We start from the raw sequence: 15326 nt of genomic DNA, 5'->3' as shown, positions 1-15326 counted from the left end.
AGACCACCTCGATGTGTAACGCCGTGAGAATCGGGACCGGGGCCGGTTTCCTGGAGGCCGCACGTCTGGGTGTGACACTGCGGCCCCAAGCGACGCTCCAGACCACCTGCATTTGTACTCTGGGCCTGTCCCCTGCCCCTCCCGGGTCTGCGGCCTCGGCCAAGCTGGCTCATCTCCCTGAGCCTCCCCTTTCCCATCTTCAGAGTGGGCCACCATGCTGCCATCTACCCCGTAGGCTGGCTATAAGGCTTACAATCAGGTATCGGGGGTAGATACTCGTCTCATTGGAAGGATTTGTTAAATGTTATTTATGATCACGGGGAAGTCATTAAAATGATCATCTGGGAGGCTGTGTAGAAAGATGGAAACGACCAGAATACGGAGTGTTAAGAACCCAATAATGTGAACCTTACCCGTCCTCAGTCCTGTGCTCCTCCAGCCCCCTCCCTCTTCCCCCAGCCCCTCATATTCAAGTTCAACCATGTCTTGTGGACATTGTCTCTGTCACAGCGTCCTGTCCTTCCTGCCCCAGCGTCCCGTCCTTCCTGCCCCACTGCCTCCACGGCCGCTGCCTAGGCCCAGGCCCTCATCCCCTGTCACTCATCCTATCAACAGTTTCCTGGTTGGTCTTTTGCCTCTAGGCTCCCAGTCCCTTCTCCTTTTTGATTAATAACTGATTTCATCGCTAGTTCAAATGGATGCTTTTTGCAGTTAATAAAATAAACCAAGAAGCATCTTACTAGCAAGTTACCTAACCTCTCCGTGCCTTAGCTTGCCATTTGCAAATGGGAGTAGTAGGCGTCTCTGCTTTTGGGGATTGATGTGAGAAACAAAGGGGCGAGTGCAGGGAAGCCCTTGGAACCGTGTCCGGTTTGCAGTGTGCGTCTCACTCAGGTGAGTGCTTCCCCAGGGGGAGCTGCTATCACTGGGCGGCTCTGGCCCAGGTGAGGCCATGCTTTCAGGGTTCTGAGTCGCAGGGGCCCCACAGATGAGCCCAAAGTCCCACGTCTGTGGCATAGGAAACAATCTGGGTAATTGCCCCTCCGGACACCTCCCTCTGCTCCCGCAGCAGGTGACGCTTTATGCAAGAGCTGGAGTTCAGTTATAGGAGAAGTGTGTTTATAGCCAAGAAGAGGATGATTTTTTTATCTCTGAGGTCCAGAAGAGGTGCATAACGACGGCTGGTGGAGCCTTTATTTTCCTGAATCGAGGCAGAAGCCTGTCATCAAGACGGCAGCTAACGAGGTTATTAATAATATCCCTTTGGGGCGGGAAAAGCCTTAGGGGACTTTCCTGACCAGTCCCTGGGCTTCACCCCAAGTCTGGGAGGAAGGGGCCTTTGAGCTTATCTCAGATTTGAGTGTCCATCGTGCGTGGGCCTCTTCATAGGACGCATTTCCAGACACTGGTCACCCCCCCCCCCCCCGGGAGAACTGCCCAACCGTTGCCGGGAAGCAGAAACAAACACGTCCCCATCAGCCTCAGGACCTGTGTCCGACGACAGGCGCTGACACTCAGGCACAGATTTCTTTCATCTCAGGTGGACACATCTTGACTAAAACATGAGACATTTACCAATTCCAGGTTCCAGAAGCACACCTCGGGCTCCGACCACCTAATCCACGAGGGCGGGCAAACGGGGAGTTCCAGGTCAACTCGTTTTTTGTTTTTTTTCTCCTTCCTAAACAATAAGACAGGGCTGGGAATGTCTGTGTGGCATCCTGGTGCCTGGGGTTTGTGGCCGATCTTCCTTTTTTCTCCTTTTTAGGATTTTGGTCGGACAACAGCTGTGTCTCCTCTGCGGGTCTGTCTGCCTTAGCTGCTTGGAAGTTAGTCCGAGGTAGAGAATCTGAGGGCAGCTCCACGACAGGCCCGTCGCAGACTAGCCCCGGAACTTTTACACCTTAGAATACGGGGTGCATATTGTGACCCATGCTTCTCCTCAAGAGAAATAAATGAATAATGTTGGAAACACGGACACACACACACACACACACTCACAGACATTCACACAAGATGCTTTGTGTTTTGCTCTTTTTTTTTTTTTTTAGTTTCGGGCTTTGTTTAAAAAAAGTTTGGAGCTATTATTTAAAGTAGCCAGAGAGGGACAAAAAAAGTCTGTTGGACTTCAACAGCCCATCTGACAACACTTAAGTCTCTGGTGCGTCTTCCTGGGCTACGTAGAGTCCGTCATGTGCAGTTTCATGACCAAACGCTGCTTGGTTACGAGGTCAAGGTGCTTTGAGGCCAGGGATGAAGCTGGCCTGCCAGCGAAAGAAGAGGACAGAAGACCACCCCCGTCCAGGCCCCGCGAGTAGTACGGGCTGACCCTGCCCCTTCACCGTCTGGCTCTCTTGCCAAGAGCAGCCCGGCTGCCTGGCCATCCCGGGTCTGGCTTTTGTCCTTCGGCTGTCATTCCTGTCATTTCCAGTCATGTGGAGGAGCTACTGGAAAGGGAGAAAATGGTTTCTCTATAAAGGCTGCAAGCCTTCCAGCAAACCTGACAACAGTCCTGGTTTTGATCTATCTGGAGGCCATGTAGCTGGGCATTACTTAACTTGTCTGAAATGGTCAGTCCGAATTTAATGAGAAGCATGGGGTGCTGTAAATCCAGGGGGTGAAAACCAAGCAAAGGAAAATGAAGGCCAAATATCGGAAAATTTCCCGGTCATGAGCCTGGAATGAGGAGAGGGTGAAGTGTGGTTGCTGTGGTCAGTGCCTGACTTAGACTGGGGAGAGGTGGAGAGAAGCCCAAGGTGGACTTCTCCCATGAGTCCCCACTGGGTTCGCTTAGCAAATGCGCTCACCTGCTTCACCGCTCCCCACATCTGGTTCAGGAAACGCATGCGAAAAGCGAGTCAGGTGCGATACATTTAAAGATGTCTATGATTCTGACCACTTCCACTGGGGGCAACAAAGAGTCTCCCCACTATCCCTTAAAAGTCTGGCACTAGGTGGGAGGCTTCTCCCTGTTTACGGCGGGGCAGAGGGTAGACTGGTCGTGCTCCATGACCTGCCGGCCCCCATCCACTCCCGGCCTTCCTCTGCCTTCCCAGCTCTCTGCCCAGCAGCCGGACGGCCTACAGATAACACCTCCTGGCTTTCCTTTGGTTTGGCCAACAGGTGGTACCAGACGGCCCTGAGGCAAGACAGGGGAGAGGCGGGGGCATTCATTCCTTCTGTTCCCTCCCTGAGACCCTGCCTTCTCCAGCGGCTGCATTCTTATAGGACAGAGACCTGCAAACGTTTTCTGTAAAGGTCCAAAAAGTAGATATTCTAGGCTTTATAGCTTTGTAGCTCTAGAGGCAAACTCTGGAATAGTATGGGGGAACTTACAGAACCATTTAAAAAGGAGAAAAACCAGTCTTAGTTTGTGGGCCGCATAAAAACAGGTGTCAGGGCAGGTTTAGATGGCTGGTTCCCTCTCTATGGCCACAGCTCCCACTGGGTGGCCTCTCCTCCTGGCCACTGGCTCCGATGGCACCATCTCCCCTCCTTGTCCCCTAGGCCTGAGGGTGCAAGAGCTCCCACTGCCACCTGGCTGTCTCTGTGAGTTCCCACTTCACATTAATCCAGCGGTTGTGTCTGAGGGGACAACGGGCTGCGAACGCTCACGTGGGTCTGCTTGCGGAGACCTCTGGCACATGGCTGGGGTCATGGTCACGGTCTCTTGGCCAGGTGCCAAGGTTATTGCCCTCGGGGACCCTCCTACAGAAGCCTGGCTGGGACCTTTGGTGACAGTGTCCTCATGGGGCTTGTTCAATCCCAGCCTGCTGGGCCCCACCCCCCAAAGTTGTTGATTTAGTAGCTCTGGGTTGGGCCTGAGAATGTGCATTTCCAGCAAGTTCCTGGGGGAGGCCGATGCTGCTGCTCTAGGGACCACGCGATGAGAACCAGCAGCTCAACACAGTGATGAGGGAGGAGGCCCAAGAGCACGAGCTGTGGGGCGGGGAGAGTAAATGGAGGCAAATGGAGGGCTATGGCTTAGGGAGTCTGGATGTTAAAAAAAGGGGCGCTGGGGGGAAAAGGAGTTCCCCGGATGAGGAAAAGTAAGCACATGGCGATGGCCTGCGTGCCTTTGAAAGCCTTTTGTGAGGCTCTAAGGCATTAGGCCTGGGAACCTGCATTTTGAAAGCTCTCAGGGTACCGCTGATACTCACCCAGGCTGGAGAACCTGGGTGCGGAGTATCTGGCAGGTCCCAGCACGTCCTAGGTGTGCCACAAATCCTCGCTTTGAGTGGATACCAGTTCCAAGTGTTTTTAGATTCCTAAATCTGGTCGTTCGTCCCCCTATTTATTTCATAAAACTCGGTCCTAAGCCACCAGTTCGTAGAGGAATAACATGCTCTCTCGAGCAGAAATTGGATTCCTCAAACGGAATTAACGTTCTTTCAGAATCCAAGATTACAGGAATGACAACCTGGCTGTCACCAAGTATGTCGTGGGTTAGTCACAAGGTACAGATTCCTAAAAACGACACAATAGAAAATTCCCTTTCTTGTCCATCTCGGAGCCTCTGCTTGGCTCCTTCCTGTCTGCACACACACGCACGCCACTGCATGTTGTGCATGAGAAAATAATTAGATGCAAACAGCTGTTAGGCAAGCGAGCAACGTTTCGCCCACATCTTTCCCGAGTTCAAGCCATGGCCCGGAGGGGGCGGGGCGGCGGGGAGGGACCTATCTCAAAAAAGAATCTCCTCGCTTTAAACACAGCAAACCGAAGGTGAAAACACCCCGCAGTTAGCGTGAGCACGAGCTAGCCAGCTTGGCCGAGAAGGGGCGACTACCAAGGACGCCTCTCTCCATCGTTTCATAGGGTTATTTCCTTTGATTTCATAGGACAAGGGCTGCTCTAAGGTTAGCACGTAACGTAGTGAATGACGAATGTTATTTTTGCTCTCGTCGGCAGAGGGGGAAAGCCGCGTGGGCACACGGGGGCACGTGCGTGGTGGGAGCTGGCTCTTCCATGGGGTCTTCCATTGGGGCCTTGCAATGGGCCCAGTTTCTGTCTGCCGTGTAGAAGCAGAGGAAGATCAAGAGGAAGAGGAAAGAAGCCTTCAGGCAGCATTACTTACCCTCTCTGGCTCACGTACACTTTCTAATAAGCCAAAGAGGTTTAAGTTCTGGAGCTGTGGGGGGCAAGAGAGACAGTGGAGGAAAAAAGGGGTTTTGCTCATGACTGGGAGAGCGAGTGTGAGCTCCATGGCCAGGGCCTGACACACGGGCAGGAGGTTTGGATAAAGGGAATGGGCTCGTGTCGCGGCAAGAGGAAGAGGGATAAGGCCTCCAGGGGAAGCTGCCACTTTGGTTAGGGAGTGGGCCCTTCTACCGAGCACGTGGGGAGGTGTCACAGAGACGCGTGGCTGTCTTCCGGGGTCACTACCCCGGTCTCCCCACTCACCGTCCCCTTGCATGCCGCTAGGTTGCCAGCCTACTCTCAACTTTGATACTGTGGGAACGGAGAGAGGAAGTATCTGTTCTCAGAGGTCCGTGATTTTAGAAATGTGTTCGTTTGTGATAATCTGGAATTTCGTTTGGTATCTCATCACGTCGAGAGTCTGATTCTTACTATGGAAGTGTTTTATCCGGCGTGATGATGGATTTCTGGGTAGAAAGAGGCATACCTTGATCGGGGAGTACCACTTCCGGGGCGAAGAGGGCCGTCGCAGGTTGTTGTTGAGATTTCGAGGTTCGGGGAATTCGTATTCCTGCTCTGGCATCTTGACTCTGGCATTCTTTGCCTTTTCCAACTTAGCGCCTTCTTCGGTGGAACCCTTTTCTCCCCAACGAACCTAAAATAAACGACGGATAATAAAGCAAAATGAGAAAATAAAGTGTGACAGCCCCGGGGAATGGGCATCGTACATACATGCGTGATGTGTGCTGTGAGTGCTCCCCACTCCCCAATTCCTTTGGGTTTTGAGGGCCAGGGAAGAGGAGGGCATGGAGGAAGGCAAAGGGGAAGGGTTGCAGGGGCAGAGAGAGCAAGCCGGGCAGATGGGCGTCTAGGGGAGGAGCTCTCCAGGCTGCGGGGACAGCACGTGCCAAGGCCCCACAGGCCCGGGTAAGAAAGAACTTGGGATTTCTTTCCAGTGAGAGAGGAAACCATCGGGGGGTTTGGGCAGATGAGTTTGAGCAGAACTACTCTGACTCTGTGGTGGGCGACATACGGGGGAGCCCAGTTAATGGGGGTGTACGTGCCACGTCTCCACTGGATGCCTAATGATCCACATCCCCGTCAGACCTCAGGTATGAGTCTTCACCAGTTTCACCCGGTTTGCCAGCCCGAAAATAGATGTGAGTACATGCAGCGGTGTTCTCACCTCCATCCTTTTAATGCCTCCAACGCCTCGCCCACCATAGTACGACGCATCTACCGTAGGCCACTTTTTCTTGGGGAGACCGTCATCGTCTTCCTCCTGCAGAAAGATCGCCATACATGAAGGAGGCGAAGCACAACTGCTCCATGTCTGAGTCCACTTTGGCAGAGTGGGTGGGAGTCGACTGCCTGGGTTACTCCCCAGAGCTTCTGGGGCCTTCCTTGGGACAAGTCACTGAACCTTTCTGGGCTTATCTCCCTTAACCGTAGAGTGGGGGGTCAAAGCAGAACTACCTGGTTAGGTGGCAGCACAGTCCTGGGGGCCGTTCCCTTGTACATCCCTCCTCTTCTGTCTAATCCCATCTAGAGCTGATGACTTTATGTCTTCATCCCCGACTGTTCTGAACCCAAATGTTGACTTGACATTGACGTCTCCGGGGTGGGGGCTAATAACCATCTCGAGGATCCCACATCCTCATCTTAAACCTGCTCCTCCTATGGTTGTCCCCGCTGCCTGGAGCCACCCTTACATCCTCTCTCCCCCAGTGCATCTCAGCTTGCCAGCAAATTTCTGTTGACCTTACTCTGGAAGACCCCAAGTCTCCATCCCCACCCCACCCCACTGGTCCCAAGCCCCCTGCACTTTCTCCAGGAGACTGCAGTAGCGCCCTAACTGTCCTCCCTGTCGTGCTCCTCGCCTCCAGTCCGGTCTTCACAGAGCAGAGAGGAAACCCCCGAGCCCAGCTCTGCCCTGCAAGCTCAGGCCTTCGCTCGCCTCCCCAGCCTGCTTCCTTAGCACGCCCCCTCCGCCTCCCTGCACTCCAGCCTGCTTGCCCCCCTCTCTCTCCCTCAAAGACTGAGCATATTCCTATCTTGAGGACTGTGAACAAGCTGTCCCAGGAATGCTGTCCCCCTGCCCTTCTCCTGGCTGGCTCCTTCCTATGGCTCCTCAGAGGCCTTCCCTGGACGATGTCCGACGTCCTTCTGAAGTAGCCCCAGTCTCTTCATCCCATCAATCTGTTTCAGTTTCCATAATGGATCCCACCATCGCCTCGTATTTATTTACTGTTGGTCTGTCCAGGCTGGAATGTAAGTTCCATGGAAGCTTCTGTTTATTTGTCCTGTTTACCATTGCATTTTTAGCCTTTCGAATGGCACCTAGCATACGGGAGGTACCCAAGAATTATCTGCTGAGTTTACAAACACATGAAATGAAACCATTCAAATAGAGCAGTTAACTCAGTGTCTGCAACTTATGGCTCAGTGACGGGAAGTTGGCCCTTCTTGTACTTCTTAAGATGAATGGAGAAAACAAGAGGAACTTGGAACTTTATGGATGGGAACGGGAAGGATAATTAGCAAAACTGTTCCTTAACTCAGCCCTGTAGTTAATCCTGTGGAGGGGAGAAAAATACCATCACCTACACTCGTGGACGGGCCACAGGGTGGTGGCAGGATTCGTCTCCTGGGTGAAGAAAGGAAGCTGGAAAAGGAGTCTCTGCAGAGCCGAGGAGGAAGCCAAAGAGGCCAAAATTGCTCAGAACAAAGGCCTGCGCTTCCTGCAGCCTGCATTGGCGGGACCGGCGCGTCAGGGGCTCAGAGGGGAGTCCCAGGTGGGCCCGACTCTCCCAGCGTGTGGAAGGGGGCCTCGCACGCAGGAGGCAGGGAGCCGAGCAAGGTCAAGCGGCCAGCGGGACAGGGAGCCAGGGGTGACCAAGCAAAGCAGCCACACACTGACGCATTAGAAGACTCTCTGGGTGACCTGCTGTGCTTGGGATGGGCAGGCTTCTTTTGAAAAGAATTTTAAACGTTTTATACGCCTTAAAGGACATGATCGCAGCAGACCAGGGCATGTGCAACATCTGGGCAGCTAATACTTGGGTTGGTCTGTCTGCCTTTTAGAAACAGATCTGTCCTCCTTCACTATGGGACGGTGGGCCGTGAAGGCACAGTGGATCCGTCGCCCCTGGTATCCTAGGTCCCGAGTGGAGCCTGGCGCACGGGAGGTGGTCACTGAGCGGGGACCAAACCTGCCATAAGCAGCAGCTGAATTATGAAGCCTTTATGATGCATGTGCCAGTCGCTCTTCCAAGCGCTCTACATGCATCAACCTCCTCATCTCACAGCGGGCAGCGCGGTAGGTGGTGCTATTCGGTCCGTTTAAGGAAGAGACGGGTTCAGGGACTCGGGTCACCCGGCTCCTGGGTGGCACAGCTGCATTCGAGCCCAGGTAACCTCACTCTCGTTTGTTCCTCAGTGTCGGCAAAGGTCTGGGTTTTGTCCTTTGGGTTTTGCTGTCCCAGTCATTTGACGGTACCCCACGAAGGCTACTTTTCTACCTCTCTCCCCTCGTACTGCTATTTTTGAGGCTTTATAACTGTAAGATGTGATAAAGTAATAAAACCAAAGGGCCCCAAATATAAGTTCACAGTATTTTGCCTCTTGATAGAATTTCGGAAGGCTTAGGATGTTAAACCCAGAGGCTCAGGTATCTCAGGTGTCTCAGACCTGGGGCTCAACGATCCCTAGGTGGGTGCCTGTGGGTCAGCTATGAACTACGGCTTCACCGCTGGTCTCGTCAAGTTTTCCAAGAGAGATCGATGAAATGCTATGACCCAAAACTCAACACAGCAGCACCAAGAACATAAGAAACTCCAAAAATAAAGCTGTTTTATTCAACAGGGAACTGAAATGGTCTTATGAGTCTCCTAATTTTTTTTTTTTTTTTTAAGAACATTGGAGACCACTTCCTGGAGCCTTTTCATTGCACAGTCAGATCTGGAGAAACGAAGGGACCAGTGGAGTTGCCGTCCTGTCCTGGTGCCTGATGCCCGTCCCCTGCCCTTCCTCAAGCCCTCCCTCCCACCAAGGACTTGCCCTAGGCTCTGGTCTCCGCTCTCCCGAGCATATGCAGCAGGCGCTGGCCTTCCCACAACAGGAAATGCCAGGGCTTCATCTGCTCCACCAAGCCTGCCGTGTCATCCCCTGACCCGGGCTTGCCTGCCAAGCTCAAACAACAACAGCAAAGACAACACAAAGGCCCGGGGTCTGACCGACGGGAGAGTCAGAATTTCCCTGCAGTTACCATGGCTCTGTTTACACATTCTAGAGGCCGGAGGGTTTTGCAATCTTCAGAAGAGAAGGGAATCTTTGATGTGTCTTTTCTTGTGGCCCAAAGCTGATGGGGTGAGATCACCGTCCCCAGCATCCCCGCTAAGAACCTCGGCGGCACCTGAAGCGAATCTCCACATTGGATGAGGTGCAGAGTGTGTCCTGGGCCCTGGTGACACTGCCCTCGAGGACGTGGCGGGGTGGGAAGAGCCACCGGCACACAGGCCGATCCTCTGGCGTCCGCCAAGGACAGGCTGACTAAGGCTGCCCGTACCGCGGGAGCCAAGTGGCAGGAACGGAGGGCGACTGCCAGACCCGCCTGGGGCGGGGCGCTGAGGGGGTACCTGCACCCTAACCTGCGCCTGCACTGTTGGGCCTCGGAGGGTGTTGTGAGGGGTGCTGGGGTGGGGGTGGGCACCGGTTAGCAGGTGAGGACATGGGGTAGGGCAGGAGCCAGAGGAGGATCCCGCAGAGCCCGGAGCCACCGCAGCCTCTGGGGCGGGCTGGCTTCCCTTGGGGACAGTGCACTTAAACTCCAAAGGCCGCGGTGGCCGGGACCAGGAGCGGGCCGGGGAGGCGAGTGCGTTCCTCGGGTGGCAGGTGCCGCTCCGCCTGCCCGTCCCCAGCAGCCCTGCTCCGGGCCCACAGCGCCACCCAGCCTGCGCTCGCACTGGCCCGGCCCTAAGGGGGGGCCCTAAGCGGGGGGCCCTAAGGGGGGGCCCTGTGGCACCCGGCACTGTGCTCCACCAGCCTCCCAACTGCGCTGCCTCCTGCCTCCCGCTGGTGTCCCTGAGAGCAGCAGCTCTTCTGCATTGCCCCCCATGCTCCCCGATGCCCCCGACGCCCCCCGATGTCCTTCGATGCTCCCCGATGCCCCCCGATGCCCGGGATCCCGGGCTCGAGGCACTGCTCTGCCTGCAGAAAGGGACGAGTAACCGAACCGAGCCTGAGGACACAGGTGGGCCTGACCTCCCGCGGAACCGCGACCCAGCTCCCGCGACCCAGCTCCCGCCCTCGGGACAGGCAAGCCAGGGCCCTTTATTCGTCTGTTCCTTCATTTACTCTCTCAAGCGACTGCAGCTGAGCCACCGCGGAGACTGCTGTATTTTGAGAAAAATGAAGAGAACAAAAAGAATAAAGCTGCCAAAAAGATCGTCTGCATCGATAGAAGAGCGTGCTCTGTGAGGGCGACGACATAGGACCCAGGCCACCGAAACTCCCAGACCCACCAGGCCCTGCAGCGCAGATCCCCAAGTAGAAGCGTCTCTTCCGAGGTCTCTGGGGCTAAGCCGAGAGGTCACCCTCAGTGTCAGCTCGGGGAGGAACTCCTAGCAGCGAACCGGCAAGTCGGAGAAATCCAACGACACTTGTCTTTGTCGCGGCTAAGCTACCAGCTTTCCAGTCTGAGCTGCATTTAACATGTCACGACCCCACGTCATATCTGTTCACGCCGCGCAGTGATTAAGGATCCAGGACTGTCCTGGATTCTAACACGAAGAAGAGTGTATTTACTTTTTTTTTTTTTTTTTTTTTTCCGTAGTGGTGTTCCTTTTTTAAAACTATTGGAATAGAGAATACTGAATTCTGGGCATGTTCTAGGACTTCTGCTTGGAGCGTACGTGTGTGGGGGTGGGTGGGCGTGAGCACGCATGAGAGCGCGTGTTCCATGTCCACTGGAGAGACGAAGCCTGGCAGTAGCGTGGCTCTTAACCCCTGCAGAACGGGAGGCTACTCCGGCTGGCCTTGTAGACCCAGCTGTGAAGGGCTTCAGTGTGTCTGGCCCTACACAACTTACGTGCTTTTCCCACAGCTCGGTTTTGCCACCTAAAAAGTTCTCGCCACAGAGAAGTTAGGACGAGTGAGCGTGGTCACCAACCTGGAAATAAGCTCGTGACTCAACGCCAGGGGCTTGCTGTTGGTTGTAGGGCCGCCCGCTGTCAATGCCTCTACTGTGCATCCAGCCTTCGCCCTCCCGCCCCACATAGTCCCGGAATCCATGAAAGGTGACTTGGAACCAGAGCAGCAGATGAAGCCCTCCGTTACTGGCTCCCCCTTAAACCGCCAACAAGTTGGAGTAGCTGGAGGCTTGGCGGGGAACGCTGCTCCCTCTGCTGCCAATTAGAGAAGACGCTCAACCCAGGAACCCCCCCCCACCCCCCTTGGTCGTTAAAACTGAGCTTTCTTGCTGTCATCGAGGTCTTGACATTTCAAGTCCGTGTTCTCTGTCTTCTCCTTGAACAGAAGGATCCGTGTTGGTTGCTGGGAATCTCACACTTTTTTATGTCACGCATTTCGATATCCCCCACCGTGGAGGGGGCTCGTTAGGAAGTCGTGTTCATTCTGCGTCTAGCTATTTACATAGCAGAGATGTCTCCCTTAGGACCTGATGCTTATAGAATGGATGGAAGTTCGGATCATTAATGCTGAACCCGTTCCCATACATGGCAGGGCCATTGATTGAGGGTCACACGCTGCGAGAAGCTCTTGGGGGATAAGCCCAAGATTAGTGAGATTTAGATCCTGACCTTCAAGTGGCTAATGATCCTGAACTCTGATGCAGAAGAAAAGGTCAGTCCTGTACTCTGGAAGGCGGAGGAGGCCGAAATGAAAAACTGGTCCTGATGGGGAGAATTCCGGTGTGTTTTGTGGAGATAAGTAGCACAGGAGCTGTGCCTGAAGGGCTGGTGGGATGTGAATGCAGGAAGCTGGCGAGGAGAAGGTTCTAGAAGTCTAGATCCAGACCGTGATTTTCAGGGCACGGTGTAAGATCCTTTGTAGGGCTAAATTATGTTATCTGTTCCCTGGGGGAATCTCTTTCTTTCTTTCTTTTTTTTTTTTTTTTCCTGCTGAAACGTCTTAAGAAGGAGATTCAGGGGATCCCCGGGTGGCTCAGCGGTTTAGCACCACCATCAGCCCAGGGCATGATCCTGGAGACCCGGGATCGAGTCCCACGTCGGGCTCCCTGCATGGAGCCTGCTTCTCCCTCTGCCTGTGTCTCTGCCTCTCCCTCTATCTCTGTATCTCTCATGAATAAATAAATAAAAATCTTTAAAAAATAAAAAAAAGAAGGAGATACGGGCTGCTTGACTCCCAACACCAAGGAACCATCAGAGCCAACCCACAGGCTGAGTGATCATCAGCGCAGCCTGCGGCCCGCCCCGGCCAGACCCTTCAGGTCTAACACAACCCTTTAGACCTCGAGTCCCCCAAGGTTGTCCTTCTGTTTCAGAAACCAGGTGTGTCTTCTTCAGGTGAAAGCAGGACTTCTACAGAAATATTAGCTGAAATTCGGTGGTTTTGGGTCAGTCATATCCCACAGTCTTGCACCTAAGTCCCCCCGCGTATTTCGGCCACAGCGGTTGCCAGGCCACCTTCCAAAGGCAAACGCGAAGTCAGCACCAGAAGAAAGAGAGACAACTAAACGCCCCTAACTGAACACAAAGGAGGGGGAGGGAACATTCTTCACCTCAGGCCAAACAGAGACCCTTCATCAAGCAGAAGCTTCGTGCCCTATTTCCCTCTGGGAGCACGAGACAGCTGCACACAAGAGAAACACAGCCAAACTGGAACTCGCCACTTGGAGGATTAAGAGAAAGTCTTTTGTGGATGTAAAGAGGGTTTTATCCCCCCTCCCTCCTCTTTGCAAAGCAATGTAATTTCCTCCCTTGATTTCTGGGCAGAAAGTTTGCATTCCAGCAATATGTGCTCTAATTGATTGCAGCTATTAAATCCCTTGGCTTACGAGCATATGGTTCAGGCGAGAACAGCCCCGTGGAATGTTAAATTCGATCATTATTCTCTCTGTCTGCAGGGAACTGGACAAAGGCACGGGGAACAGGAATGGTGAGGGGGCTGCGCTCGGTTAGCGCACACAGACTTGAGGGACTGAGGGCATTGAACTTGAATTCTCACGTCTCTAGCTTTTGACTCTGCTACGTTTTCAGTCCCGTACCCTGGCTTCTAGGTTGGCGAGTGACGCATCCCGGGAGGCCCGCTGCTTCGGGAGTGCTCAGAGGAGCAGGAAAGCTTTCAGCGGGGTGCTCCTGCCCGGGGTGCTCCTGCCCGGGGTGCTCCTTCCCACCGGCAGCCTTTAACGTCTCTGCCAGGTTTTACCCCAGGCCAAGCTTGCACCAGAACTGCTTGGTGGCCAATTAGTGGCAGAGTCTAAGATGCTTTCTCCTCCTTTAAATGATGAGGATTTGAGGAGAGCAAGTTCAGCATATTAGCATATCCGCCAATATATTTTTATTACGGCCTGGCAAATCTTTAGGTAACGTTGTCTTAAAGAAAAATGGAATACCTCCACAGCGGGCTGTTCCTGGAATCCCTAATTGTTTGGAAAATGTATCAAATGTGCCCTGATCTACGTACATGAAGCATAGGTCCCTGCAGGGAAGAGAGAAACCTAAAGGGCCTGTCTTAGAGGAGAAAACTGTATCGAGGAGCATCCTTGTGTTTGCACCTTTGCAGGTGGAGAACCCTCCCATACCATTCGGTCCGCGGCTGCCGGTTCAGCTTCGGGAAGGACCCAAGGCTGCCCTCCCTGCTCCCTCAGGTGCAGCGGGAGCCTGGGCCCGACTCAGCTCTGCTTTGTGGGGGCCTGAGTGCTGGGCCAGCCCTGCCAGCTCTCTGCTCCACTTGACCACCCGCCCCACCTGGCTGCACCCAGCTCCAGTCACTTACCTCACTTTCCTCAGCAGGGGGCGGAGGGACCTCCTTGATAATCTGAAAAAGAAAAAAAAGAAAGAAAGAAAGAACAAGTCAGTGGAAATCTCTGGCGACCTGTTCTCTAGAAGCACCTTGGGAGCGTGGCCGTAGTCACCACAGTGATGGGCCCTTGCAAGGACGGCTCCGTCCGTGCCATGATGTGTCCTTCTGGGCAGAAGAGCTCAGTTACTTAGAGCGTGATCCCGACCCTGGGTTCCCCTTTCAGTGGTGCCTGCTTTATACAGAGAACAAAAAAAATGTTCCTCCAGTGACAGTTTCCTCTCTCACCGCCCAGGTAGCAAATTTGCTGTCTTGCAAATTTATTCACTCCTACATTCATCCAGTCATCCGTGCGTCGAATCCTGTATCTGTCCATGCAACCACGTGCAGGTATGAGAGGAGATGGTGCTGCCCAGATGGGTCAGCTATGGCCCGCACCCAGGGTGCTGGCGGTCTCTCTGATGCCCCTGGCCCCGAATGGTACCCACCCAAGGAGGGAGGGCATGATGGGTCAGGCACACCAATTCCCGGCAGAGGGTGGCAACCAGGGGGTCTTCGGGGGTTTCTTTCAGGGCCCTGACATTTAAGGGGTACAAAGATGCCAACGACGATATTATAAGAGTATGTTCTGCAACCTGCCCATCATCAGGGCTGAAGAGAGCTATGTGGTCACTCTGGGCATGGAAAGCAACCAGACCCCCTTCTAAGCAACGAGAGGGCGACGGACACATGGGAGGAGGAGAGCTGGGTGACAGCGAGCAGTGGCTCCTCCTGCTTGTCCCCAGCTTGTACAGCTCGTTCGTACCAGGAAAGCCTTTGCAGTTAACAGGATTGAGTCTTTTACAAAGCAGCTTGGCCATGACCTACTGGGACTCCACCGCGTCCCCTGGAGCCTCCCTCCTCTTACCTCAAGCTTAGAATTTTGGGTCCCCTACATGCAGTGTCTTCCTTGGAAGATTCTGGTGAATAGAGAGCTCATTACATGTCTCTATATGTCCTAGTGCCAGGATAGGTGCTCACGCACTGCCCACAGGACCGACCGGATCCTCAGTCTTCTCGATGGAGAGCATTCCTGGCTGCTGACCTGGCTCCTACTGGGCCTCAGGTCTTCCTCACCTCTCCCTCCTGAACGCATGTCTCCTTTGCCTGGAGGATTTGGGGGCCTCATCGGGGCTCTGATCCCCACT

The 15326-nt window shown here is 54.0% G+C and overlaps 1 protein-coding gene across 2 annotated transcripts in view; it reads right to left on the bottom strand.

The window, feature by feature from the left end:
• ANTXR1 (ANTXR cell adhesion molecule 1) overlaps positions 1-15326 on the bottom strand; it is a 197838-nt gene that overhangs the window by 45756 nt on the left and 136756 nt on the right. For both annotated transcript variants that reach the window (XM_025470233.3, XM_049115925.1), the window contains 3 exons: positions 14116-14157; positions 6326-6421; positions 5627-5794 (listed from right to left, as the gene is read on the bottom strand). In XM_025470233.3, coding sequence (XP_025326018.1) covers positions 5627-5794; positions 6326-6421; positions 14116-14157 — 306 coding nt within the window. The remainder of the gene's footprint in view (positions 1-5626; positions 5795-6325; positions 6422-14115; positions 14158-15326) is intronic.

The sequence above is a fragment of the Canis lupus genome, chromosome 10, assembly GCF_003254725.2.
Source record: "Canis lupus dingo isolate Sandy chromosome 10, ASM325472v2, whole genome shotgun sequence".
NCBI lineage: Eukaryota > Metazoa > Chordata > Mammalia > Carnivora > Canidae > Canis > Canis lupus.
This window is presented reverse-complemented; position numbering and strand designations above follow the sequence as displayed.